Source organism: Vicia villosa, linkage group LG7 (genome assembly GCF_029867415.1).
Source record: "Vicia villosa cultivar HV-30 ecotype Madison, WI linkage group LG7, Vvil1.0, whole genome shotgun sequence".
Taxonomy (NCBI): Eukaryota; Viridiplantae; Streptophyta; class Magnoliopsida; order Fabales; family Fabaceae; genus Vicia; species Vicia villosa.
The window spans coordinates 104,155,343-104,182,597 of record NC_081186.1 but is presented as its reverse complement, the minus strand read 5'-3'; the positions used below and the strand labels follow the sequence as shown (position 1 = coordinate 104,182,597).

Below are 27,255 nucleotides of genomic sequence, written 5' to 3'. Positions count from 1 at the left end.
GATGATTGGATTTTAGAAATTTTCGATGCTCAAAGTAAATTGTCTTTTTTTCTATACTGAAGTTGGAGGGAGAATGTATTAGATTAACATATAGTACACACTTCATGTCCCTAGATGTTGTATCCAGATAAATTAACATATGCAGGAAAGTTATTGATTTTGCAAAATAACATGGCACGCATCTTAAACTTTTCACCTGAATACTCATCATCAACATCATTGGCTTCTTCCCACAAAACTCTTAAGTTTTTAATCAATGTACTTAGTTAGATAAACATCTATGTTGTTTTCAGATTGTCTTGGTTCTGAAATCATCATAAATAACAACATATATTTATGCTTCATGCACAACCACGAATATAGGTTATAAATCAAGAGAAGAACAGGTCATGAAGTATGGTTATTACTCATATTACCAAAAGGGTTCATTCCATCATTGTCATATCCAAGCCTAAAGTTTCTTGGTTCATGGCCAAATTTCAGATACAACGAATCAATTTTCTTCCATTGCAAAGAATCAGCTACAAGGAGAATTTTTCCATTGCATTATATTTCATCCTTATGTCATCTAATACTAGTTGCATCATTTACATTAGCAAATAATCTCTTGAACCTTGGAAGCATTTCTTTCAACAACTCTAGCAATTTTGTGTAATTTTTATCCGTCCACTCACTTTTTGCCTTTAGATTAAACAGTCTTAACTTCACTGATAATCGTGTAAAACTTGTGCACTCCTTATATAATGGCTCATCCTTGTCACTTCAAAAAGTATCATACACATGAGCTTTCCTAAAAAAAACTTCTTCATTAATATCACAGATCACATCTCCTTGTCGATCATTCATATCTACATCAACTTCATCTCAAGGTGACGTGACATTGTGGTTTTTATCCACTTCACCATGTCATGTCCATATTGTATGTATGGTTTTAACTAATTTCATCACAACATAAGTGATTGAATCTTACTTCCTTTTCAAAATTTTGTTATTCCTGCATATAACACAAGGACAATAAAAGATTTCATTATTGTCAAGAAGCTTTCTTTTTGCAAATTCAAAAAATTCAACTCCTTTCTCATACACCAGACTTAATATATTAGCTATAATCTAACTAGGATCCATAATACTTTCTAAAATTAAAATCATAATCCTTGTAAAATTGTGCATCTTGTATTTTGATATAATCTACACTCATTAGACACAACATCTTCTTGGACACATAACTACGGTCCAAAAATGTGTTATCTTATAGAAGCACTTCTTTCAACAATTCAAGTAATTTTGTGTAATTTTTATCCATCAACTCACTTTTTGCCTTCAGATTAAACAGTCTTAACTTTACCGATAATCATGTAAAACTTGTTCACTCCTTATATAATGGTTAGTCCTTGTCATTACATAAAGTAGCATACACATGAGCTTTCCTAAAAAAAATATTCTCCAATATCACAGATCACAATGTGACGTGACGTGACGTGACATTTTGGTTTTTATCCAGTTCACCATGCCACGTCCATATTGTATATTTTTAACTAACTTCATCACAACATAAGTGATTGAATCTTACTTATCTGAACAAAAATAACATTCAATAACAACAACAACAACAAAATTATTATTATAACATGAATAGTAAAAATGTTTCATGTACCATAAATGTGAAGATGAAGTCAGGAAATGAGTTTTTGGTACCCTTTGTGCGAGTTTCGTGTTTCCTTTCCTTGCTTCGTATGAGTTGGAGAAGATATGATGAAGGTTAGTGAAAAATTGGTGCTTCGTACATTTATACATATAGGTTTTTGTTAGGGAGTTGTTCTGTTTTGTAGGAAAATAAACTACAACTTGGTCTATTTTAATTTAAATGGAATACCTTTTACAATGGTTACTATTATCACCAGTGAGAATAGATTATACCTTTTAACTATTGTTTCTTTTTCCAATATAATTGTGGGTAAAATTATTCAGATTTGTCTATAAAAGATCTACACGTTTATTCACCTTTTCCCTAAACCTAACTCATTCCGCTTCCAAACTTCAACTTTCATTCGGGAACTCTATGCGTTCATTCATCTTTTCCAAAACCTAATGTCTTCCATAAACTAAAATAGAAATCGCCATTTCTTGTTGTGTTGTTTTTTATGTATCACTTACTTTGAAGTTTTAGGATTTGAAGATGCTTAAACAATATATTAACAATTTTGATTTGAAGATTAATGTCAAGTTTCACTTTATCAAGTAAATGGTATGCTTGAACCTTGACATTGATCTTCAACGCTAAAATTTTCAAAATATAAATTTTTTAGAAGATATCGCAACACAAAAGTGAATTTAAAATGAACGAAAACTTAATTGTATGTGTTGGAATTTGAAGTGTGTCCCTGAGGAACATTTTCTCCACGGTTGGAAAACCTGACTCATGTAGTGAAATGTTATTTAATTTTAATTATAAAAAAATACATCATATATCATGAAGGTTGCTATCTTTAACTGAAGAAAATTTTATCTTGAAAGTTAAGAATAAAGTAAAGCCAAAGCCGGCTAAGAAGCTGTGCAAACAGACCAGTTGCACAGGGCCTCAATTTTTATTGGGGCCTCAATTTTTCAAAATTTTTTTAATCTTCTATTAATTATTAATTAATGATGATAGTAATATTATTAAAATCACATCCTTACTATATTTAATCATTAAAAAGAGGCTACTGAATTTACTAAGGATAATGTTACTACTTTTATTTTATTTTTGTTATTAATGGATTTTTAAGGCAAATGAGCAAATGCTATCACAACCACTTTAAATATATTTTCCAATCTAAAATTAACTTAATAGCTATTCTCTAAATATAAGATACTTTTTAAATTTTCATTATTATTTTATGTATATTAAATTTCTTTAAAATTGTTTATGATACTCACTATTTTTTATAAAATGTTTTTAATAATTTTATATATAAGAATTATAAATTTATTTTCTCTATTTTGAAAATTGGTGTGAGCATTACAAAGGATAAAATAATAAAATAGTGTGATTAATAGTTAAAGAAACATTTTTAGAGAAATGATGTACACTATTCTTATATTTTATTATTATTAATTAAATTTTAAAAAATTGTTTATTAAATATTAACAACTCTTTTTAATTCTCATACAATTCTTTGCTATAATGAGTATACAAAATTTTATGTACCATTTAATTAATCTAAAATTTTAAAAGGTTATACTAATTTAATGTTTTTTTGACCTAATTAAAATCTAATTATCATATAATTATAAATTGTATATTTAATTATGTTTCCGACACTTTTCCCTTACTTGATCGATTAGTTAGAATAGTACTTTTTAAATAGTTAGAAGATTAAATTAGCTTAAACTTATATTTTTATGTTATTTATAAGATTATATGTATTTTTTTTATATTATTGATGGTATTTATAAGTTTTTATTTATATAACTTAAATAAAAAATAAATTTATTTTTTCAATTTTTGTATTCTTTTATTAAGTCCCAACTTTAACATTAGAACAGGGCCTCCAAACATCTTGAGACGGCCCTGAGTAAAGCGCCTAATTGAATAGATTTTAACACGGTGAAACTGTTCGAGGTGAAAGTTTGTTAGAAAATCTACACGTTATAGTAATGATAAACTCTTTCTTGAAATATAATCATTCCATCGTTACCTACTTTTCTAATAAATGTATACCCAACTTTTGAAATCGGTTTTCTTCCTTTGATTAAACAATTTCAACTATTCTAACAAATATAAATCCAAACTTTTGAGGTTCTATTATGTGTTAAATAAATATATTGTTTATCTTGTAACCTTAATATAAGGATATTAGGAGAACCTCCACAATCTAAATTGAGGTTCTAAATTTCTCCAACAACTCATTAGGCTTTACTACCAAAGTAACTACGTTCAAAGAGTTCATGCTTAAAGCCTTAGCTACTACATTATATTTTACAATATTGCAACTAAGCTCAAAATAAATTTCCTTAAGAACTTATAAAAACACATATTACCTTATTTTCAACTCTTTCTAGTCATATAGATACTACAAACTCTTATGATTACTAAATATTTTAAATATAAATCTATACAGGTAATTCCTTTGACGAGTAATAAGTTTTTTGAATGTATAAAAAGTTTACTTGGATCTAGTAGAAAAAGAACATGGTAGAATTTGATCTTCTATTAGGCTCGTGGAAACTCTTTTCACACTAGGTATCACACAGAAACAACTCTCTTTTGTGTAATAATAGACAAAGGCAATATAAATCCTAATATTAGTCACAAAATTAGGTGATTTATACTCGAGGACACTCTTTATCTAAGAAGGATTCGTGATTATGTGTCTTTCGAGAGCATGAGTCATAGAAGCTCTTTCCTCGAATATAAATTCACATTTGGTCAACTTAGAAAACAACTACTCTCTTAAAATTTGTAAAATTATCCTAAAATACTCACCATGTTCCTCCTTCGTCTTAGTATACACTAAGATATCATCTATGAAAATCACAATAAAGGAATCCAGGATGGATGGAAGATGTTGTTAATGTAGCCTATGAATACCTCTAGTAGCTTCCTCGCACCAAAAATTATAATCAAATCTAGTCATAATTATTGTAAGGAGTTAAAAGGATGTATTCAAAACATCCTCAAATCTTAACAAATATAATGATACCCCTGATCTCAAATATATCTTACAAAAGACTTATGCTCCTCTCAACTAGACCATGGGGTCATCTATCTTAAGAAAATGATATTTATTCTTAATTTTACTTTATTTGGCTATTTCTAATCTATACACAATCTCAAATATCCATCTTTATTTCTACTAAAAATTAACTCTGAAGTTTCTCCCACACATAAAGATAACTCTGGAGTTTCTCCCACACATAAAGATAAAAAATTAAGTAGTGATGGCGTCAATACAATTACTAGTTAGAGATTTACATTCAAATTATAACGTGGAAGTGACATGTGTAATCCTAAATCACTAACACTTTCAATAGACTTAAATAAAGGAGCCACACAAAATTCAAACATCACAAGAAAAAGAAAGATTAAGAGATGAAGACTATTAATATTCTTCAAATCTCCAATTTTGTCATTAATTGGTAATTATGGTCTAAGTACTACCGTTCGGTTGTTCATTTAGAATTACTATAAGTTAGTAAAATAGGCTCAAAGTAATGTCTTGGATCAACAAATTAGAATTTTGGGGGAATGGTGATAAATAAATCATATTTTCACTCCACCACATGAGGTAATCACATTGCAATGGAAGGCTCCATGTGTGGTCGTAACAATGTTCAGGAAAATGGGGATGTGTGACATGATCTTGCATTCACCACAAGAGGCATTGCCTTGTTATCATGATGCTTTCCTTTTTTTAGATAAAATATCCTTTAAAAACATAGCATAAGAAGTTATATAATACATGACTCGAACAAATGGAACATTCGAGATTTCTACAAAAAAAAAAAAATTGTTGCTCAATTGTTTCCTAGACAAATCTATGTTCCTGGGTTAGTTATACTAAGTTCAAGGATTCCACATTTTACCTCTTCTCTATCTTGTTATTTTCTGTTTCTTTTACCTCACTTGATGATATTCTATGACTTTGAACTCGTCATTTTCTCTTGTTTGAGTTTGCATGAAACTTTCAAGAATTACCTCTAAAAAAAATTTTAGGCCTACTTAAAAGCTGTTGGCCCTTGAAAATTAAAAATTAGGTGTTCTATGAACTTCTTGTGAATCGAGGTTTAAATGTATATATTTTGTACGAAATTTTTGAATGGATTTTCTACTCAGAATTGTAGGTGTCGGAATGAAAATTTTCTTTTAGAATGTTGTTGCATAACTAACATTCTTAGTTATAGAGGTCATCTTTACCTGACAATTCGCAACCATATCATCGTTTATTCCATAAATTTCAAAAACACAAAATTTATTTGTGATAGTTAAATATATATTATTAAGATAGCTAAATACAAAAATACTTAACGTTAAAACAAAATAAATATTTCACTTATGGCATGACCCGTATTTTCACATGTCCTGCAAAATTGTTTCCCTACCATGTTAAATTAACTTAAAATTTACTCAAAAAAATTAGTTCATGAGAACGAGAAAAATATATTCAAGCACATATAAATTTGGTGTTGCGTCTTAAAATCTATTTCATTGCAAAATTTGAATTTTTTGGTTATGAAATTTTATGAAAAACGTTAGGTGTTTCTAAAAGACTCTCTTAAAATCTATGTCATTTTTAAGTAGTTTGATTAGCTATCTTAATTTCAACCTAGGAAAATAAAATTAAAGAATTAAGTATGAATAGTGTGATTGTATATAGAATTTTATAGTGGAGCCCAAAGAAGAGGAAATGTCTAGGATCAGGTAGACAGTTATATCACCCCTCGTTGTGCACCTAATTCTTTGTTTATTTAACACTCTCTTCACAACTCAACTCACATGACTTTGCTGCACCATTTTGCAAGCTAAGTAACTACCCATTTTTTTCTCTTCTAATTATTTTACTCCCTCCCACGTTCGTTTCATTATTTCATTCTCTCATTCATCACTTTCCTTTAACGCACTTCCATGTACATGATACTATAGTATAGTACGTACACAGGACGATGTGTATAAAAATTGTTATTAATTGCATAATTTCACTGAAATTCATGCAACTTAATTCTTCACTGTTTTCCACCAATTTGGGTTCTTGGAGTTGGCCACAAAGATTGTTTCTTTGGTCGTAAAAATTGGCGTCAACATGTTCACATTCATATGCACTTTGTCTGTTAAAGCTTTAAGTAAAAAAAGTAGTAGTAGTAAAATTGTGTAGTAGAATACTAGAATCACATGAATCCAAGAGATTATTGAAATGATGATAGAGACTTGAGAGTGGTTACTACTTTTTTGATAAGGCAAAATATCAAGACAATGTTTCATGATTACTAATTGACCAAATGCTAGTAATTGTTATCCAATATTACATTCAAGAAATCTGGGTTCCATGTATTTATAATGGCCCATAGGTTGTTGTTGTTGGTGGTGTAAAAGTTGTGATCCACTACTTACAAACCAAATTAAATTATTTTGTAAAACAAAAAAGAACTATGATATGTCATTTTCTTCACTTTGTTTTTTTTTTCTTTCTATTCACTTGTTTTCTTTTATGTGTAAGTTTCTTTTAATGTAAATTGATGATAATTTTTAGTTATAAAAATGAAGTTTTACACTCAATATGTAATGTTAGTTGATATTTAGTTTCCTTTGAATAATTTTATTGTACTTAAATATATTAGATCATAGTCTTTTACAAATATAATTCTTATTAATACTACCAATTTAATTATCTTAAAATATTAAAAAAGTTTAAATTATTATTACAATAAACACATTTTCTTAATATTTGTGAAGAGATAAGGTGTTTATAAAAAGAAGAGAAAAAGTAAGTAATAATATAAAAAAATATTCTATAAAATAATTATTGATATTTAAGTATTTAAATAATTCTCGTAAATATGTTTTGTGTGATATAATGTATTTTAAAAAAGAAATAATTGCAAAAATAATTAGTATATAGATGCGCAAATCTTAATTTAAAAGCAAAATCAAATCTTATATTATTATGTTTATCAACAAAATTAAAATGTTGATATTGATGGTTATATATATAAAATTCTAATAATTATTATCATTTCGTCTACAAAACTTAAAAGAAATTAAATATTCATACTCAAAATTTTATTTATTCTTAATTTTCCAAATAAAGAAGATTTTTTTAATTCTAAATTTGCCAAATTCGGCAAGGAAAATAATAAAGAGTAGATTCTACAACCAAATGAAGCTCTTTCTCTCTGCCCTATTTCATCCCCTCACCTTAATTCTACATTTTTCTTCCTTAATTTAAAGGAAAAAAAGAGAAATTAATTAACAAAAAAAAAGCTACAATTCAAATTTTTATAAGACAAAAAAGAGTGCCAAAGCGAAAGATAGTTTAAACTTTAAACTTAGAAAGAACTGCACCCTAAATTAAGCTATGGTACGCTAGCACTCACTAGATCACATGCCTAAACTCTGGCCCACAATGATGATGATGATGATAATTGATAAACTCATCTCCACCGTTGGATACGCCGAAAATTGAACCATGACTTAGAAGCTGTTGATGCTGTGATCTTTGCATCTCTTTCTGCCTCCTCAGTTCCAGAACCTTCCTATGCGAATTCGAATGCTTCGCCGAAACGAAAGTCGGACTCGCCGCCGGTCGATACTCCGGCACCAACCTACCGGACTTAAACCTCACGCCGCAAGCATTGCACAGTGTCTTCGGTCCCATCGGTCCGGTTCGCCACTGCGGCGTCTTGTCGGTACCGCAATGCAGACATTTTCTCCCGGAGCATTCCGCATTCGGATCCTCACGCTTCTTCACCGGCATAATCTTCATCTGAGAAACTGGCGCGTCTGGCAGATGAAGTAGGCGCGTGGACCAGTCTCCTGGAGCAGCGCGTGAGCGTTTGCTCCGTGCTTTCCCAGGGAGAGGTGTTTCCGGCCGGAGAAACGAAGCGTTGCGTAAACTCTCGTCCGCCGAAAACGGAGGAAGCGTGTCGGTGGAAGAGGAAGATTCCGGTGTCTGTGGTTTAACTGCACCGGCACCGGAGAGGAGTTGCAGTGTTTTCAATTCCTCTTCAGCGGAGAATGAATCTTCCACGAAATTCGAAAGCCATTCCAATTCCGCCATATCATCATACTGTTCAACAAAAATTCATACAAAGTGAAAATTCAGTTTCATAATTCTGCATAATCAACAATTGAATTCGAAATTGTTCTTCAATTACGGTTAAATTAAGCTGAATTAGTTGCATTAAGTCAATTACTTACCGGAACACATAGTTCACCGGTGAGCTGAACATCGCTGGCGAAACCATACGGTACAATTGAGCCTCCAAAGCGGTTATCTCCGGACGAGTTACAGCTATCAACAGCAGTGACGGTGGAAGAGTTGGTTGAATTTCCGGCGACATTGTTATCGAAGAAACCATCTGACATAATTGCGTCAGCATTGGAGAAATCAAGCAAGTCATCAATGGCAAACGGCTCACAAGGCTTCTGATCACTGTAACCGTGACGTTTCTCCGGTGAGAATTGGTCGAGTCCTCCGGCGGCACCGTAGTATCCACCACCGACAAAGTAATCCGGTGCTTCCATTTGAATTTCAAGTACAGTTACTGTAAAGAGAAAGTGACGTGTGATTTTTCAGAGTGAGAATAAAACGCGGCGTTTTGAGAAGAGAGAAATGCGAATTGTGTCTGAGAGAGAGGTGTGAGTGATGGTGGGGTTTTGAGGAGTAACACCAATGGCAAAATTGTAATTAAACAAAGAATGGAGCATCTTTTTTCATGCATATAGATACATGTGTTTAATAATTATTTAATACAGGAAGTGACTTGCAAGTTCTGTAAAGTTAATTAAATCAACTTTTAATTTAATTTTTGTTTCTTTTTTTTTTTGGTAATTCAGATTTTTTTTTTCTCTTTTGTTTACTGCTATGAAATTAGAGCTTTCTTTTTTCCTTTTATTATTGTTTCTTTTTCCTTTTTTTTACTTTGTTATAATATTTAATAGCCTCTTTAAGACAAGTTGAAATTATTGTTGCTCTTGCTTCTCAATTCAAAATTTTCCTTGTAAGGAGTAACATTTAATTTAATTTTGATAAACAACAAAATCAGCTATTAATAAACCATAAAAGTTTAAATTTTAAGTTATTTTTACAAAACTGGTCATCTGAGGATTTTGGATAATTAAAAATCTATAAGATTGTAAGAAATTTCTCTTACAAAATTTCAGTTTTATACATTATTAACTTTTGTACTTTAAATAATTTATTATTAAACAATTGTATATGTATAGTCACATTTGCTGCTTTTAAATTAAATTATATAGTTTTATAGCCAAAGAACATGAAAAAATATCCAAAAAGATGTCAAAATGTGGAAATTAAAATTGTAATAAATATATAAAAAAAATGTTAAATGAATATTAAAAATAGAAAAATAATATCCAAAAAATTGATGTATCTAATCTTTATCTTTAACTAATAAACCAACTCTTCGCTATCACTATTGCATATATTTATTTCTAAAAAAGTATATAAATATTCTTCTAATGCAATTTATTGTTTTTTAAATATATCTTAAAGTTTAGTTTGATAATCATATTAATAAATATAACTAAGGATATATTTAAAAAATAATTTGAAATTTATAAAGTTAAATTTTTTTACTAAAAATAGTCTTATAAAATTGAATAAAAAAGTTCCAAAATAATTTTATATTTAATAACAGGCGGAAGATGGATGTTCTGTATTTGTTAAGAACATATATGGTTTCAGGTAAAAAAAAAAATTTAGCTTAAACTTTATAAGCTCGTATGGTGATAATAAAAGATCTATTTGATAATAGTATTTTCTATCACAAGCTTATAGTTTATTTTACTAGCTTGTAGCTTATTTTTCAGACTCTTTAAATTTATAACTTATAACTTATCATATTTTCTTTCATTTTTGTCTTTATTAATTTATCTAAAACTCATTATACCCTTTATAATTTATTTTAATTTAAATAAAATAATTATAGATTAAATATCTTTTATGTTATTTTAATTTATCATCTAATTGAACCGCTAATTTTATCAAACACTTCAATTAGTTTATCAGTTATAAGTCATCTGTTATCAGTTATAAGCTATAAACTATCAGCCATTAGCCGTCAATCATAAGTTATAAGCTATCAATTAACTTATCCATCAACCAACCGCTATTTTTACCAAAGAGAGTATGCGATGATCTTAAAGACACTTTTACAACCTCTTGTTCAAATTACCAAATGACATGATTAAAATGGGATGATGATTAGAAAAATTTACACGAGCAAGAACAAGCAAGAACTACGACATATGCATCCAAAAAGTTAAGCCTTCAATTATCATTACAAAAAGCTCAATCAAGATTTTCAAATATCTAGTAACCACTTAAATAGAACCTCTCCATGCATATCTAGAGCCAAACTAATCCCATATCAATAAGGTTAAAAGCATTAATCATTTCACAAACTTACCACTCTTGCAAGTAGAAGCGGGAGCTCGTCCTTTTTTTCGAAACAGTTGCAATATCATTAAAATCTCCCGTGACCAACCACACCCTTTGCATAGAAGCTACAATAATCCTTATATCATCCCATAAACATCTTATTTTCTCTTCATACAGACTAGCATAGACTTTTGGAAAAAAAACTAATCAGTACCACTTAGAAACACACCCCTCGAGTGGATATATTAAAAACAATTATCAATTAATCTCATGCTAACATCACCTTCGCTTCACACAACCACAATACATCGAGCATAACCTCTAACACTAGTGCAATGCCAGACATCAAAACCCAATAATTGAAAAAATTTCTTTAGTTTATTAGGATAACATATAGTTTAGGAGCATGAGTAGAATTTTTAAAATGACTAGTAATATGTGTTTTATTGATATCATGGGGTTCCACAATCTTCTTAGTAACTGACATAAACGTATTCCCTCATTGTCCTTTAATGTTATAACGTGGTACCTGAGAATTACCTATTTTTATCATAAGCTTTTTTTATACAATTATGTATGGATATTGTGCATTCTTCGTAGAAATCCCATTTATAATCTTCCTTTTTATTATCGCATAATACATTATCTCCCTACCTATTCTGCATGATCTTTTGCAAGATATTATATCCCATTATTTGCTCCTACTCCAAATTCTTAACTTCCAGATTTTGGATATCTTTACCTAAAATAAAAAATCTTGATACAATTGATTCCTCTCTAGAATTAAATACCATTAGAACATACACCTGACCACCTTGCACCAACGTCAATAAACTTAATCTTCAATCTCTCTTTCTCTTCTCTTCTTTCACCAAAAATCCCCAACTGATTCTAATTCTATTTTCCTCTAAAACCCTTGTTTTGTTAAACCCTTACTATCTAATGCTAATCCTATCATAGGCCCAATAACTAATAACCTCACTAACTTATATTATTTACTAGTAAAACTCAATAAATAACATAAAGCCACATAAGCACATATAAACACACTTAATCCACATAATTCACAAATAATAAAATAAAATACGAAATAATAAATACGGGTGTTACCGACCAATAAACCACTTGTACCTCACTACCACCTTGAATACCATTGGACTCCATTTTATTTTCTCCCTCACGGGCACCATCTCCCTCCTTAGCTACCAGAGTTGCTTTCTCTCCACAACCTCCCCTATAGTGAGTAAGCTTTCCACAATTGAGACATAACAAATGTAACCCTTTGTATTCCACCTAATAGACTTTATCTCTAATCGTGACATTAACAAATATCACTTTTGATAAATTAACATCCATACACAATCTCGCATACTTGCCTCCTTCTTGAAGAAGAGTGTTCTTGTCCACATTCACTATTTACCAATTTTGTTACCATTGAATGGAAAATGGTTAATTGTCTCAACAAATTGAAGCACAAGCTAGTTCAAGCGGAGGATTTATCAGTAACACCTTAGACAACCTGAAAAATGAAACGTGCAAGGACATAGAATTGAGGAATAGAATGGTGCTTTCAACACAAAAGGTGAGTGTGGAAATAAAAATCTATTGAGGTGGGGAAGAAGAATGGAAAAGAGCTAATATTTGAAGAGGAGGTTACAAGAGATTTCGAGGGAGAAAAGTGAGGATATTGGTGGTGAGAAAGTTAGAGGATATGCGTTAGACCAGTACATTAATAAGAACTCACCCTCCCGAAGAACAAAAGAAAAAATCCTAAATGAACCAAATCCAGAGCTACATGATAATATTAAGCCACCTTATCTAATTCTAAAAAAGAAACCTCAGAAAGAGACGAAAGGTAACCAATTCAAAAAGTTCATGGAGATTCTGAAGAAAATTCAAGTTAATATTCAGTTTCGTCAAGCTCTTGAACAAAATTCTATTTACGCTAAATTCATAAAGGAAATCTTGTCGGGAAAACATAAGTTGAAAGATGATGAAAACATTGCTTTAGTATAAGACTATAGTGCAATCATCTAGAGGAAGCTTCCACCTAAACCAAGTGATCCAGGTAGATTCATTATTCCTTGTTCTATTGGTTCACTAATTATTAGCAACACTGTGTGTAATTTAGGAACTAGCAAAAATTAATGTCGATGTCCATGATGAGGAAGTTAAAATTTGGTGAGCCGAAACAAAATCATATGACTCTAACATTAGTGGATAGATCGATCGCATATCCTTATGGGTTTCTTGAAGATGATTTTATAAGAGTTGGTGACTTAGTATTTTCAGCACACTTTGTGATTCTAAATATACCTGGGAATTCTAAAGTACCATTAATCCTTAGAAGGCTATTTTTGAAAACAAGAAAAGCTATCATTGATGTATCAATGAGGGAGTTAATATTGAGGTTCAACAATGAAAAAATTTATATTCAACGTGTTTGAAGCACTATAGTGTCGTCAAAAAGACTCCCAGTATTACAAGATATAGATGACAAAAGGAATATCCAACATGAAATTAATTTAATTTTTCATAAAGTAAACTTTAATTTGTAACTTTGAGAGAGACATTTAAAATTTATTTTTTTAAAAAAATGTAAAGTTTGTTATTACTATTTGAATTAATAAAAATTATAATCAATTTGATTATAAGAATGTTATCTTAAATGTAAGAGTTTTATAATAATTTTTTATTTATATTTTTAAATAATTTTTTAAAAATTGTTGATTATCAACAACTTGTTTATATTAATAAATAAATATCAATAAATGTTGATATCAAAATTTGACTTTAGATCAACAATTTCCACTCATTTATCCAACTAATATTTACCAATTGGACTTCTCTATTCACTCAAATCATAATGTATTTTAAATTTAAAAATAAATAAAAACAAAATAATTATTACTAATAAGAAATTTAACATTTAAAAATTGTTACACTGTATATAGGGATGGCAAAAAAACTCATACCCATGACTATCCGTGGGTAGAATTCGTCACGGGTACGAGTTTGATGGTTTAATGGGTATTCTTTGATAAAATATACGGACATTTAGTTATTTATTTTTTTGCAGGCACGAATACGAATTTGATAGTATTTGTATCCGCAGGAATCCGTATCCATTAATAATTATCAAAACTACTTAAATATTAACTTTTTTTAATATAAAAATATTATTATTATTATTATTATTTATTATATATTATTAAAATTATTTAGTTGAATATCTAATTATTATTATTATTATTATTTTGAACTTATTTATTTAATGAAAGAAGAAATAAAATGAATGTAATTAATTTTTGTTATTATTATTATAGTTTAAATTTGAAAATAATTTTTGTCTTTAATAGGAATAAAAAAATAATTAACTATATTTTTTAAAAAATATATTTAAATAATAATATTCATGGATATGCATTTAATACTTCTGGGTATCTCAAAACCCACAAATAATTGTTTGGCGGATATCCACACAAGTATGGGCGGATACAAATATCATATTTAATAAATGGGATGGATAGCGGGGGACTAGTACCTGTGCCCACTGGTACCCATTGTCATCCATATAATCTAAAAAAAGTTCTATTATTGTAATATTTTATCAAAACTTTATTCAATTAATATATTATATAAACATATATTATAATTTAATGAGTTTAATTAATATGCACAGTTCAATGTAAAGAAAATTATTTTAAAAGAAGTCAAACATTTTATACTTATCAACGGTTGTGATTCAAAAAGTACACTGTCAATGTAATAATTTAATTACATTATTTAAGTATTTATTAATGGTCTTAAATAATTAATAGTTAACAAGGCTAATTAAATTTTTAATTAAACAATTAATTATATATTTATTTAATTAATATGAATGAATGTATGAATGATTTATTAAAACAACAAAATCTTAATTGATCTTATTTAATCTCAATATACTATATATTGCATTTTTTTTCTCACGTTTCCTTAAGTTGATGAAAAAATTAAAGCATAGAAAATAAACACAATATTAACACAAGTGGTTAACATAGAAAGTTTAAAATAGAAAAAAAAAATCATGATCATTGTCAAATGACAATCAAAAAATAAAATTATGTGAAAATTATTACAATACATAGACTATCCTCAACTATCCCTCACAACACTTTAGTACAAGAGCATAATAGAAAATATCAAAAGTCAAATACAAGCTTAAAGTGTTTTTGACTAGTACATCTTGTAACGAAGAACTTAAATCTTTTATATAGTTTTGGACTATCTTTTCCTTTATAAAACTAAGTGATGTGAGACTTCTTCAACATGTATATTTTCACCAATCCTTACAATCTTCACCTTGATTGAAAATAATACATTAGCCTTCACTGTCTTCACCGACAATCATACCCCACCATAAAAAGTATAGTCACTCGAAGCTACATCACTCCAAGAATTTTTTTATTGTCATCACCGACAATCATAGTTTAAAAATTGTCTTACTCCACCTCACGAAGAGTATACTTCTCTGGAAGGTAAACCACTTTAAGTATTTTCACATGTCGAAAATAGGTTGAAAACTTATGGTGCAACTTTCATGTTGGTAGGAAGCCCTTCAATCATCGACATAATCTCACAACACACTTTGCATCAACATCCATGTATTAATCCGCTAGAAATAACTCGTCATTTTCCATAACATCGGAAATGTTATGAGGATAGACTTCAAAATTTTCAGAGAAGATCGTCATCTCTCACAACGAGGGAGAAATTGCTAGCATTTGACTTAGATCCCTTTTATGACTCTGCCCCATTAGGACATTTATATTTTATATGTCCAATCTTTCCACATTTCCAACATATCACACCTGTTTCATTATTTTTCTTCACATAAGACCTTCCTGTAGCAACCAACACCGTGTTTGATGAAGTATTAGCCCCATCCTTCACTCTTCTTTCATCATAACTAATTTTACTAGCAACTTCTTCAAAACACAAAATTTCCTCCCCGTATATCAAAACGAGTTTAATATGCTCATAGGAAGATGAAAGAGACCAGAGTCTCAAAGCTTTATCTTTATCATCAATATTGACTCCAATAGTTTCTAATTCATAAACAATACCATTTAGAACACTTATATGATCAGATACTTTTGTATGTTCATTCATACACAAGCTATGAAATTGCTCCTTTGATATACTCATTCCTTGATAAAGCCCTTCAAATTTCTTCGAAATCTCTTTGGTTGGGAAGTACCAAGAATATTCTTACCCAAAGACATGTGAATTATACTCGAAGCTCTCAAATCTAGTTCCTCCACTTCTCATTGTCCATGTTGCAAATGTTTCCTTTTAACGCCTTGTGTAATCCTAATTGTATCAAATCATTTTTACTTGAATTTTTCACAATGCAAAATTGATTCTCCTATCAAATTTCTCTAAGTCAATCTTCACTGCACTTAAAAAACTTGACATTGCGGCCAAAACCTTTCATGTAACAAAAAAAAAAATTCAACTAATTTGTGTACAATTTATTTTCTGATGTGGAATATCAAACAAAACTGCAACCACAAAGCATACTAAAAAAATTTATAATCCACCAAAAACCAAAGCTCTTGATATCATTGTTGAGAAAAAAGAGGAACACAACACAAGAGATTGATGTGGAAGCTCTAAAATTAGAGAAAAAATTACGACCAATGTCAAATGTCAATCAGAGAATAACACTATGTAAAAATTATTACAACACATAGACTATCATCCATCATCTAAGACCTCAATACATCCGCACTCCCTAAAATAAATATTTGATTATCCTCTCAACATTCTAACACGAGAGTATAAGAATATAAAAAGACAAATATAAGCTTAAAGTATTTTTGACTAATACATCTTGTAAAGAAGAACTTGAATCATTTATATAATATTGAATTCTCTCTTCTCTTACAAAACTAAACGATGTGAGATTTTTTCGATATATTTTTAACCAACCGTATCAAATCTCAAATGAGTAATACCAAAAATAAATTTAATCACATTTTTCATTTTTTTCATCTAATTTTCATATTGTTCTCTTAATATTTTAAACAAGATTTCCAAGTCATAATTAAAATAAAATATTTTCATAATTTTAATTGAAATAGAAATTAAAGTAAATGAAATAACACAGCACATTTATTAATTTTGTTGTGTAAGACTCTTTACCTTTGAAGAATTTATACATTAAAAAAACATTAACAATATGACAAAGTTTTTTTGTATGTAAAGTAAAAGATGAAAAAAGAAAAAAAGAAGGAAAAAATTAGTTGATGCAATGAATAATGATCATGTGAATTGAACAGGAATCAAAGTCATTAAGCAGCAGCAGCACAATGGTGGGCTGTCACTTAGAAAGAAAACAGCTATGGCCACAGACACACACTACTTTACTATACAACTTTCCTTAACATTTCAGTAAATTATTACATAATTAATCCTTAATTAACCATGATTAAGAATTTAAGATAATAATGTTTCAAAAAATTCAACCCTTCACAAAAACAAATCGATCTCTTGCAGGTTTTGTCTTCCAATAGTGTCCAAGTTTACAGCTTGATTCCTCTGCTGCTAATAATAATTATTTACTTTGGGAAATGTGCAAAGGGTTTAATTTATTTCATTGATTCTGAATTATTAGATTAATTTAGTTGAATTAATTGTACTTTTTTTTCTACCCCCTCTTGCATTATGATGGGCTCTTATTTTATTCCTTTTTTCACGTTTTAGCACGACGCTTACAGCTCAACTTATTGCTTAAATGGCTATGATCTCATCCACGTGGATTGTTAGTAGTAAGAATTTTACTTTAATTAATCTCAACCTGCTACAGTGATAAAGTAGTGGTGTTTCCATCATTGCTAATTTTTTGTTTTTAACTCTAATTAACCATTGTTTACAATTTTATATCAAGTCTTATGGTAATGGTATTCTTATAGTATATTCTCTTTTTTTTATTTGAATAGTATAGTAGTTAAATTGGCAAGATTTATGTTTGGAGAAGTGGGAAAGTTGGAATTTAAATTCAAAACTTCTACTTATACTTTTGCATTAGATATATGAATTGTTGTTTCTTTTATTTATTTAACATTTTATGTGAATTAATCAATCTTCTCACAAATTTGAGTTTTCATCTCCTATATTGATTCAAAATTGAATTCAATTCTCACTTTAATACAAATGGTTGGAGTCATGGGCAACAATGAAAACAATGCTTCAAAGAGAACCACAAAAAAAAAAAACTATGGTTGACATAGTTGAGTGTGTGAAATTAAATTTTGTGTTTATCCGATAAAAAATTAAGTATAATAGAAAATAAGTTTGAGTTACAATATTTAATGTTAATGTTTGTAGTAGTAAAAGTTTGAAAAAAAATGGAGCGAACCACTACAAAAAAACTCCTCCCCAGCGACATATATAGCGACGTGGTTAACACGTGGGTAGTAGCGACGTGTTTCCCACGTCGCAACAAACTTTTATTATAAAAAAATCAATCCAACGTTATAATCAGACTTGGCAGAGGTTTGCTTTTTTTTAAAAAAAGTTGCGAGATGCGAACCACGTCGCTACCAAAAAGTAAAAAAATTCAAACCCCAAAGTTGCATCTGGAGGGAGATTTGAATTCAAACGCCAAAGTAAAAAATGTTGCGAGATGCGAACCACGTCGCAACCTTTTACTTGGAAAAATAAATCTGCATGAGTCAGAGTCTGTACTTATTATTGAGACCGTTGAATTTAATATTGTTACCGTTTGAGCGTAGCGACGTGTGTCACACGTGGCTAGTAGCGACGTTGGGACCACCTCGCGAATTGACTTATATATTTAATGAGAAAATTAACTCAGTGTTGCGTTTCGTTGATAGCAGATTCATTCTTCCTCTCTTCCTCTCTTCACCCATTTTTGCTTCTCTCTTTTCTCTTCCCCCACCCCTGCTTTGTTCTCTTCCCCCACACTCACTCCATTGTTGTTGTCTCAATACTCTCTCAACAGGTAAATAATTTAATATATCATTTGTATAATTTTATTTTTGAAAAATATTTAAATTTTTGAAATTAATTTAGGGTTTTTTTGTTGAAGAATTGTAGATTGAAGAATTGAAGATTGTAGATTGGTACTAGAAGATTGAAGGAGATTTGAAGAAGAGGTATTTTAGTAATTTTTTTTAATTTTTTTTTATTGTGATTTAGATAATATATTTTTAGGTTGAAGAATTTCTATACTGTGTTTGTTGAAGAATTTTATTGTGATATTTTAGAATATAAAATATGTTTAGGTTTTTTTTAAAATATGTTTTAGTGGGGTGAATAATTTTAGAAGTATACCACTGGTTTTTTTTAAAATATGATTTTATGAGTTATATTAAAAACAGAAAATATTAAATTAGTGGTTTAGTGAGTTATGTGTTTTTTTAAAAACAGAAAATATGGTTTTATGAGTTATGAGTTTTTTTAAAATATGTTTTAGTGGGGTGAATAATTTTATTATGATATATGTATTTTATGAGTTATATTAAAATAAAATAATGGAACTAACATTTTTTAAATAATAGTACGAAATAATATTCAAATAAAATATATTAGAATTTATTTAGCTGGTAATTAGGTTTAGTTTAGTTTAGGTTTTTTATTGTGATATTTTAGAATATAAAATATATGTATTTTAGAATTTTAAAAATTAATAGAAAAATGTTTAGGTTTATTTTTAAAATATTTTTTTTATTTTCTAAATAAAATATATGTATTTTATGATATTATTTTTAACATTTGTTATCATATAAAAGATACTTTTTATATTTATTGTGAAACATATTTATATTATTTTTATATTAATATTAAAAACATCTACTGTATATGTTATTTTCATGAGAATAGAAAAAGCAATATGTGTAACATAATGAGAAGTTTTAATAAAATGGAAAATGAAGTACTGATTTTTAGTACTAGTTAAAAATATATGAGTAGTATTCATTTTAAAAAGGAAAAGAAAAATAGGTTTCAAAATTTTAAGATGTGAAGTAATTAAATTTTTAAATGAAAAAAGTTATTTTCTTTAATAATTAAAAAGTAATTAATGGAGTAATTAATAGAAAAAGAATATATGTTATGTTATTGTTATTATATTAGAAATACATTTTTTTAAAATTAAAATATATATTAAAAGTAGAATATATGCAATAGAAAAAGAAAAGTATTTACTTTAATAATAATTTATTGTATATTCATATATGTGATCATTAAAAGAGATGAAAATATTTAGGGTAATAGTGTAAAAAAAATAATAGTATAAAGTAAATATTATATTAAAAGTATAATAATTATAGTATTTTTAAAATTAAAAAATATAACACGTATTTCTAATAGTAGTATTTTAAACATGCGTAGTTAAAAATATTTAATAGTAGTATTTTAAATATAACATTATATAGTATACGTCTAAGAATAATATTAAGTTGATTAGTATTTTAACTCAAAATGACAATGATTGTGTAAACGTGCAGTATGGAATATTATCGGTATTATCGTAGTTGGATGTACGATAGAACATTTCCAGGAAGAATGGGACTTAAACCCAATTTTATAGTAGGAGTTGAAGGGTTTATCAGTTGGGCGTTTGCTCAGGAATTATGTCGAAGCGAAGGAGGAGTTAGGTGTCCCTGTCTTAAATGTGAATGTAGACCAATAATTAGTGACCCACAGGAAATAACAGCTCATTTGCATAGAAGGGGTTTCATTGCAAATTATTGGGTTTGGACGTTTAACGGTGAAGAACTGCCTAGTAACGTACCAGAGACTAGTAACTCTCATGCCTCAAGTAGTCGGCCGCCTGTGGAATATGAGGAAAACTTTAATCTGATTGGTGACATGGTTGAGGATGCTTTTGGTGTGAACGTGACTTATGATGAGCCTGAAGATTTTGGCGGGGAAGAGTTGCCGAATGAGGAAGCGCAGAAATTTTATCAGTTGTTGAATGAGATGAATACGCCGTTGTTTGATGGATCGTCTGAGTCAAAGTTATCAATTTGTGTGAGATTGTTGGCCGCCAAGGCAAATTGGAATGTTCCTGATCAGTGTTTGGAATTCTTCGTAAAGTTGATGTTGGACTCAACTGCAATGAAAGACAACTTGCCTACAACATTTTATGAAGCAAAGAAGTTGGTGTCGAAGTTGGGCTTAAGAGTAAGAAAGATTGATTGTTGCATTAATGGCTGTATGTTGTTCTACGACAATGAGTTTGGTACTCAAGATGGGTTGTTGGAGGAATGTAAGTTTTGTAAGAGTCCAAGATATAAAGTTCCCAGTAGAGCCGTTAACACTAATCAAGACCGTGTAGCAGTAAAGTGCATGTTTTATCTTCCGATAATACCAAGGTTAAAAAGAATGTTTGCTTCAATGCACAGTGCAAGTCAAATGACATGGCATCACACAAATAACACAAGTCCAGGCACTATGCGACATCCATCTGATGGCGAGGCATGGAAGCATTTTGATCGAATGCATCCTGATTTTGCCGCAGAACCTAGAAATGTCAGGCTTGGTTTATGCTCTGATGGATTTACTCCATATGTCCAAGGGTCGGGAACCGCATATTCTTGTTGGCCAGTTATTGTAACCCCTTACAACCTCCCTCCTGAGATGTGCATGACAAAACCATACATGTTTTTGACGTGCGTCATTCCAGGACCTTCGAGCCCAAAAGCAGGAATTGATGTGTATTTACAACCTTTAATTGATGATTTGAAGAGATTGTGGATTGGAGAATGGACTTATGATATATCACGTAAAGAAAACTTTATAATGCGAGCTTCATTGATGTGGACCATCAACGACTTTCCAGCATATGGCATGTTGTCTGGTTGGGGTACGCATGGCAAAATGGGTTGTCCGCATTGCATGGGAAACAACAAAGGGTTTACGTTGGATAAAGGTGGGAAAAGCTCGTGGTTTGACTGCCACCGAAGATTCCTACCACGAAATCACTCTTATAGAAGAAACATGACAAACTTTAAAAAAGATGTACGAGTGAAAGATGCGCCTCCGCCTCGATTGTCACCATGGGCTATATGGGAACAAGTTAGTGAGCTACCAAAATTTACAGATACTGGCAAAGAATGCCGAATTGAAGGATACGGAGTCACGCATAATTGGACAAAAAGAAGTATATTTTGGGACCTCCCGTATTGGAAAGATAACTTGTTGCGCCATAATCTAGATGTTATGCATATTGAGAAGAATTTTTTTGATAATGTATTTAACACAGTGATGGATGTGAAAGGCAAAACGAAAGATAATGAAAAGGCCAGAGAAGACATGGAAAAATGGTGTAACAGAAGAGAGTTGGAGTTGAGGCCTCTACCGAATGGAAAGTTGTTAAAACCCAAGGCTTGTTTCACTCTGACTTCCCAAGAAGCCAAAGCTGTTTGTCGATGGCTAAAAGAATTGAGAATGCCCGATGGGTATTCATCAAATTTATCAAGGTGTGCTGACCCTAACACTGGGAAGTTGCATGGAATGAAAAGTCACGATTGTCACATTTTCATGGAACAATTGTTACCAATTGCATTTGGCTCGCTACCCAAACATGTTCTTGATCCACTGACTGAAATTAGTCAGTTTTTTAGAGATATTTGTGCGTCATCTTTAAAAGTGGAAGACATCATGAAGTTGGACCAAAACATTGCAATCATTCTTTGTAAGTTGGAACAAGTATTTCCGCCTGGTTTCTTCGACTCAATGGAGCATTTACCTGTGCATCTTGCATATGAAGCCTTTCTTGGTGGACCAGTTCAATATAGGTGGATGTATCCGTTTGAAAGGTTCATGGGTGATTCAAAGCGATCAGTGAAGAATAAAGCAAGAGTTGAAGGTTCTATCTGTGCACATTACCTGCATCGAGAAACATCACATTTTTGCAGTCATTATTTCAATCACTTGATGTTAACTCCTAGAACCATACGGAATCCGGTAAATGTCAACCAGAGGAGTCAATTCACCTTATCAGTATTCGGTCTTCCAGGTCGACCTTCTGGAAAGAAGAGTGTGCATTGGTTGACCCAGAAAGAGATGCAGTCCGCACATGTCCATGTCTTGATCAACTGCGTCGAAGTTAAACAATACCTTGAGTAAGTTTACCCAATAGTTTTTTTACCTTTGTTGACAATGTCTGTATACCAAACTTATTTAACTTATGGTGTATATTTTGTAGGGAATTTAACAATGCATACTTTCATAGTACCGGTGTACAGTCAACATCCGGCGACATTCATGCTCAATTTCCCTTATGGTTCAAGCAAAGATTGTCTACCGTGTTTCCACCAACTCCAGAAATACTCCATTTGAGAAACTTGGCAGAAGGCCCTATCCAAAGCGCAAATGAATGGCACACATACTTCGTGAACGGATATAAGTTTCACACTGAGGCATGGACCGAAGGGAAAAAAACCATAAACAGTGGTGTATTTGTAAAAGGAGTTACAGATGGGGGTGAAGATGACTTTTATGGAGTTATTAAACATATCTACGAGTTGGTATACCATTACATGGATTCAGAAAATAAAGTTGTCTTGTTTTATTGTGAATGGTATGATCCAAGTAGAGGCACAAAAATAGACAGGTCATACGGTACTGTTGAGATTCAAATGAACCGGAAATACAAAGAGTATGATCCTTTCATAATGTCAAATATTGTTAGGCAAGTTTATTATGTACCTTATCCTTCATTTGTGACACGTAAAAGAGGATGGTGTGTTGTAATAAAAACAAAACCGCAAGGTCATATTGAAAATGGCGATCAAGTAGAAGATGTTGCTTATCAAGTTGATGATGTTGATCAAATTAATGAAGTGGTTGCAGCTGAAGACATTACAAGTTTGTCTGATACAATTGTTGAGGGACATCAAGTTGATGCATCTATATTGTTGGTTGAAAATAATGTGGATGAAGAGAATGATGAAGAGTTTGAATCCGATGACAACAATGAAGAGAATGACGAAGAGAACGACGAAGATAATGATGAAGAGAATGATGAAGAGAATGATGAAGAGAATGATGTGGATAGCGAAGATGAAGAATAACTAAACATTAAATGTATATTTATATGTTAATGAATATTTATTTATGTGTTAATGAATATTTATTTATGTGTTAGTGGATATCTATTAAATATATATTTATGTGTTAATGAATATCTATTTATGTGTTAATGAATATTTATGTGTTGATGAATATTTATGTGTTGATGAATAATATAATAGGTAACATGCCACCTAAGAGTAAAGATAGTGGTAGGAAGTCCCAACGTCCGAGGATAGTAGTATGTGACGCGCCTCACACACCCGCGTGTCCCCGCCCTCAGAGTCATGTTGATCCTATGTCTTTAGCCAGTACTCAGGCTTTTACCCCATTACTCTCCTCCCACACATTCCCGTCTGGGGTACCGCCATCCTTCCAGTACTCAGCGGTACCGCCATCCTTCCAGCATCCTGGTGTGCCCTCGTCCTTCCAGCAGGTGGGAGGACCTAGCTTTCCATTCACACATACTGGTGTGCCCCCGCCCAGCTTTCCATTCGCCCATACTGGCATGCCTTCATCCTTCCAGCATACTGGAGGATCTGGTTTCTCATATCCCATGCAGATGACTTCCTCCTTTCAGCATACGGGAGGATCCAGCAGTACACCTCCGACACAGGCTGGACGATCTCCTAGTCCACGCCCCACACAGGCTGGACGATCTCCCCGTCCACGTCCGACACAGGCTGGACGATCTCCTAGTCCACGCCCCACACAGGTTGGAGGCTCACGCACCCCACATCCCACACATGTACCAGCCCGTGAGGTTGATGAGGCAGTTGATGAGATAGACGGAGCTGATCTTCGTGGGAGGGATGATCCCGATGAGATTCATGTCGTTGACGGCAGATTTTGGATTGTTCCCGAAGGAAGCAAGTAAGTTTCCTATTTAAAAACTTTTATAGTATGTATACTTTTTCATTTTTTTGTATAAATTTATATCTAACATTTTCATTTTTTGTTTCAGTTTTACGCCGAGTCGGACAGCTGCTAGGGTTGTTAGCTATATAATTCAGCAGATGTATAAATCAGCTTTTAAGAGCTATGGGGACGTCAAAAATAAAGATGAATGGTTTAGAATGTTTAAGGTATTGTTATTTATATATGTTATGCATTTAATTTATTGTTTTAGTTATAGTTATTTAAATAAAATTCTCATTATAATTACTTAACATTTTATTTTAATGTCATACATTATTGCAGGAGAAATGTGTGTGGGATCCTTTGAGTGAAAAAAGTGTTCAGAAAGTTTTCAACACCAGATGCTCTAAAAGAATGTCTGATATGCTGCGGAGAGTAAGGGAGAATCATGAGCTTCATGGCATCCGTCCTAACTGGATAGGCGAGGAGGTTTTTCATGATCTTGTTACATATTGGAGGAGTCCAGAATTCCGGGCTAAATCAGAAACTTTTAAGAAGATGAGGGCATCTGAAAAGGGCGGTTGTGTCAACACAGTTGGAAGTATTAGCACCGCCGAGCATGCCCGACGATTGGTAAAAATTTTAAATTTTTTAAGTTACATCTTTATTCATAATATATTTTACTAATTCTTTTTAATTATATTATTTAGGCTAAGGAGTTGGGGAGAAAACCATTGATGCCTGAGCTGATTTCGAGGACCCGGACAAGGAGATCGGGAGGTTTTGTCGACGAGCGCACGAAGTTGTATCTTGTAAGTGAAATTTACGTTGTTTATTTTTTTTAAATTAATACAAAATTTGTGACGTGAATTTCATGTGGCAATTGATAAATTGCCACATTAAAATCATGTGGCAAATCATAAGTTGTGGCGTGAAAATCACGTGGCAACTTTTTAATATATTTTAATTGACTAATTAAATATGCATTTAAATATTTAACTTACATTTTTTATTGAATATCTGTGCAGGAAGATTATGATAGGCGACTTGCCATTTTTCTGGAAAATAATCCTCAATTCATGCCAGCAGAGGGGGAGCCGCTAAATGCGGATGTTGATCACTATATCTGGTGTGAGGTTATTAAAGAAAAAGGACCTAATGGTTGCTTTTTTGGTGCTGGAAATTTGGCGGCCAGCTATAGACGTGGTGACCGCAATCTGTTTCAAAGACTTCAGGATGGAGAGGGTGGATCGCGTCAACCAAATCTGACACAGGAACAAACTGAATTAGTAAGGCAATTGGCGAGACGCGAAAGTGAGGCCCAGATCGAGATGATGCGGAAGAAGCAGGCTGATATGGAGGAGCAGCATGCGCGACAGATGGAGGGCATTATGAAGAAGCAAGCTGAGATGGAGGAGCAGATGAGACGGTTTATGCAAGGAGGTGGAAATTACAGTAATGCTCCTCCTCAAGAGCCGGAGGATGACGGGGTGGCTGATGATTTTAATCCGGATAATTATTTTCCAGATGATGCGTCTTGAAAACATTTTGTATTTTATTTATTTTTAATTTATTTTTATGTAAAATATTCTACATTTTAATTCATAACAGTATTAGTTTTAAATTTTTAGTTTTAATTAATTGAATTTATTATATAATGTTTATTATATGAATTTATTTTATACAAATTTATTATATAAATTAGTTTTTATAGATTTTAATATATAAATTTTATTTTATAGATTTTATTATATAAATTTTGTTTTATAAATTTTATTATATAAATTTTATTATATAAATTTTATTATATATATTTTATTATATATATTTTATTATATATATTTTATTATATATATTTTATTATATATTAATTAATTATAAAAAATATATAAAACAAAACAAATCTAGGGTGAATAAATTTTTAAAAAAAAAAGCATTTAATGTAGCGATGTGGTAATCACGTCGCTACATTGGTCAGCAAACACACTGTCCCACACCTGCCACGCCTGTTGTGTGTGCAGATGGATGTTCCCCATGTTTCCTTGTTGCGACGTGGGAGGCACGTCGCTACTTTCTGACGTGGTCTCCACGTCGCTACAAGTTGCCACTTTGTCTCCTGCGACGTAGTGGCCCACGTCGCTACTTTTTTGTTGCCACGTGATATTTCATGTTGCGACGTGTTTCCCACGTCGCTGCAGAGCATATTTTT

The 27,255-nt window shown here is 31.0% G+C and overlaps 2 protein-coding genes across 2 annotated transcripts; one reads left to right on the top strand and one right to left on the bottom strand.

The window, feature by feature from the left end:
• Nucleotides 1–7,770: 7,770 nt before the first annotated feature.
• LOC131618132 (GATA transcription factor 9-like) lies at nucleotides 7,771–9,337 on the bottom strand. The gene is made up of 2 exons (XM_058889397.1): nucleotides 8,894–9,337; nucleotides 7,771–8,762 (listed from the first exon to the last, which is right to left on the bottom strand). The coding sequence occupies exons 1-2, from the start codon at nucleotides 9,218–9,220 to the stop codon at nucleotides 8,070–8,072; spliced, it is 1,020 nt and encodes a 339-aa protein (XP_058745380.1). The 5' UTR covers nucleotides 9,221–9,337; the 3' UTR covers nucleotides 7,771–8,069.
• Nucleotides 9,338–18,539: 9,202 nt separating this feature from the next.
• LOC131619891 (vegetative cell wall protein gp1-like) lies at nucleotides 18,540–25,065 on the top strand. The gene is made up of 3 exons (XM_058890930.1): nucleotides 18,540–19,110; nucleotides 19,198–19,264; nucleotides 24,371–25,065. Exon 3 carries the CDS (start codon nucleotides 24,376–24,378, stop codon nucleotides 25,063–25,065), a length of 690 nt encoding a protein of 229 aa, XP_058746913.1. The 5' UTR covers nucleotides 18,540–19,110; nucleotides 19,198–19,264; nucleotides 24,371–24,375.
• The last annotated feature ends 2,190 nt before the right edge of the window (nucleotides 25,066–27,255 follow it).

What these genes read in the sequence shown, in the direction of transcription:
- LOC131619891 (XM_058890930.1), top strand. Translation starts at nt 24,376, where the DNA reads ATGCCACCTAAGAGTAAAGATAGTGGTAGGAAGTCCCAACGTCCGAGG.
- LOC131618132 (XM_058889397.1), bottom strand. Translation starts at nt 9,220, where the DNA reads ATGGAAGCACCGGATTACTTTGTCGGTGGTGGATACTACGGTGCCGCC. An exon ending in CCGGTGAACTATGTGTTCCG is followed by an intron (nt 8,763 to 8,893) that starts GTAAGTAATTGA and finishes TTTGTTGAACAG; the next exon opens with TATGATGATATGGCGGAATT.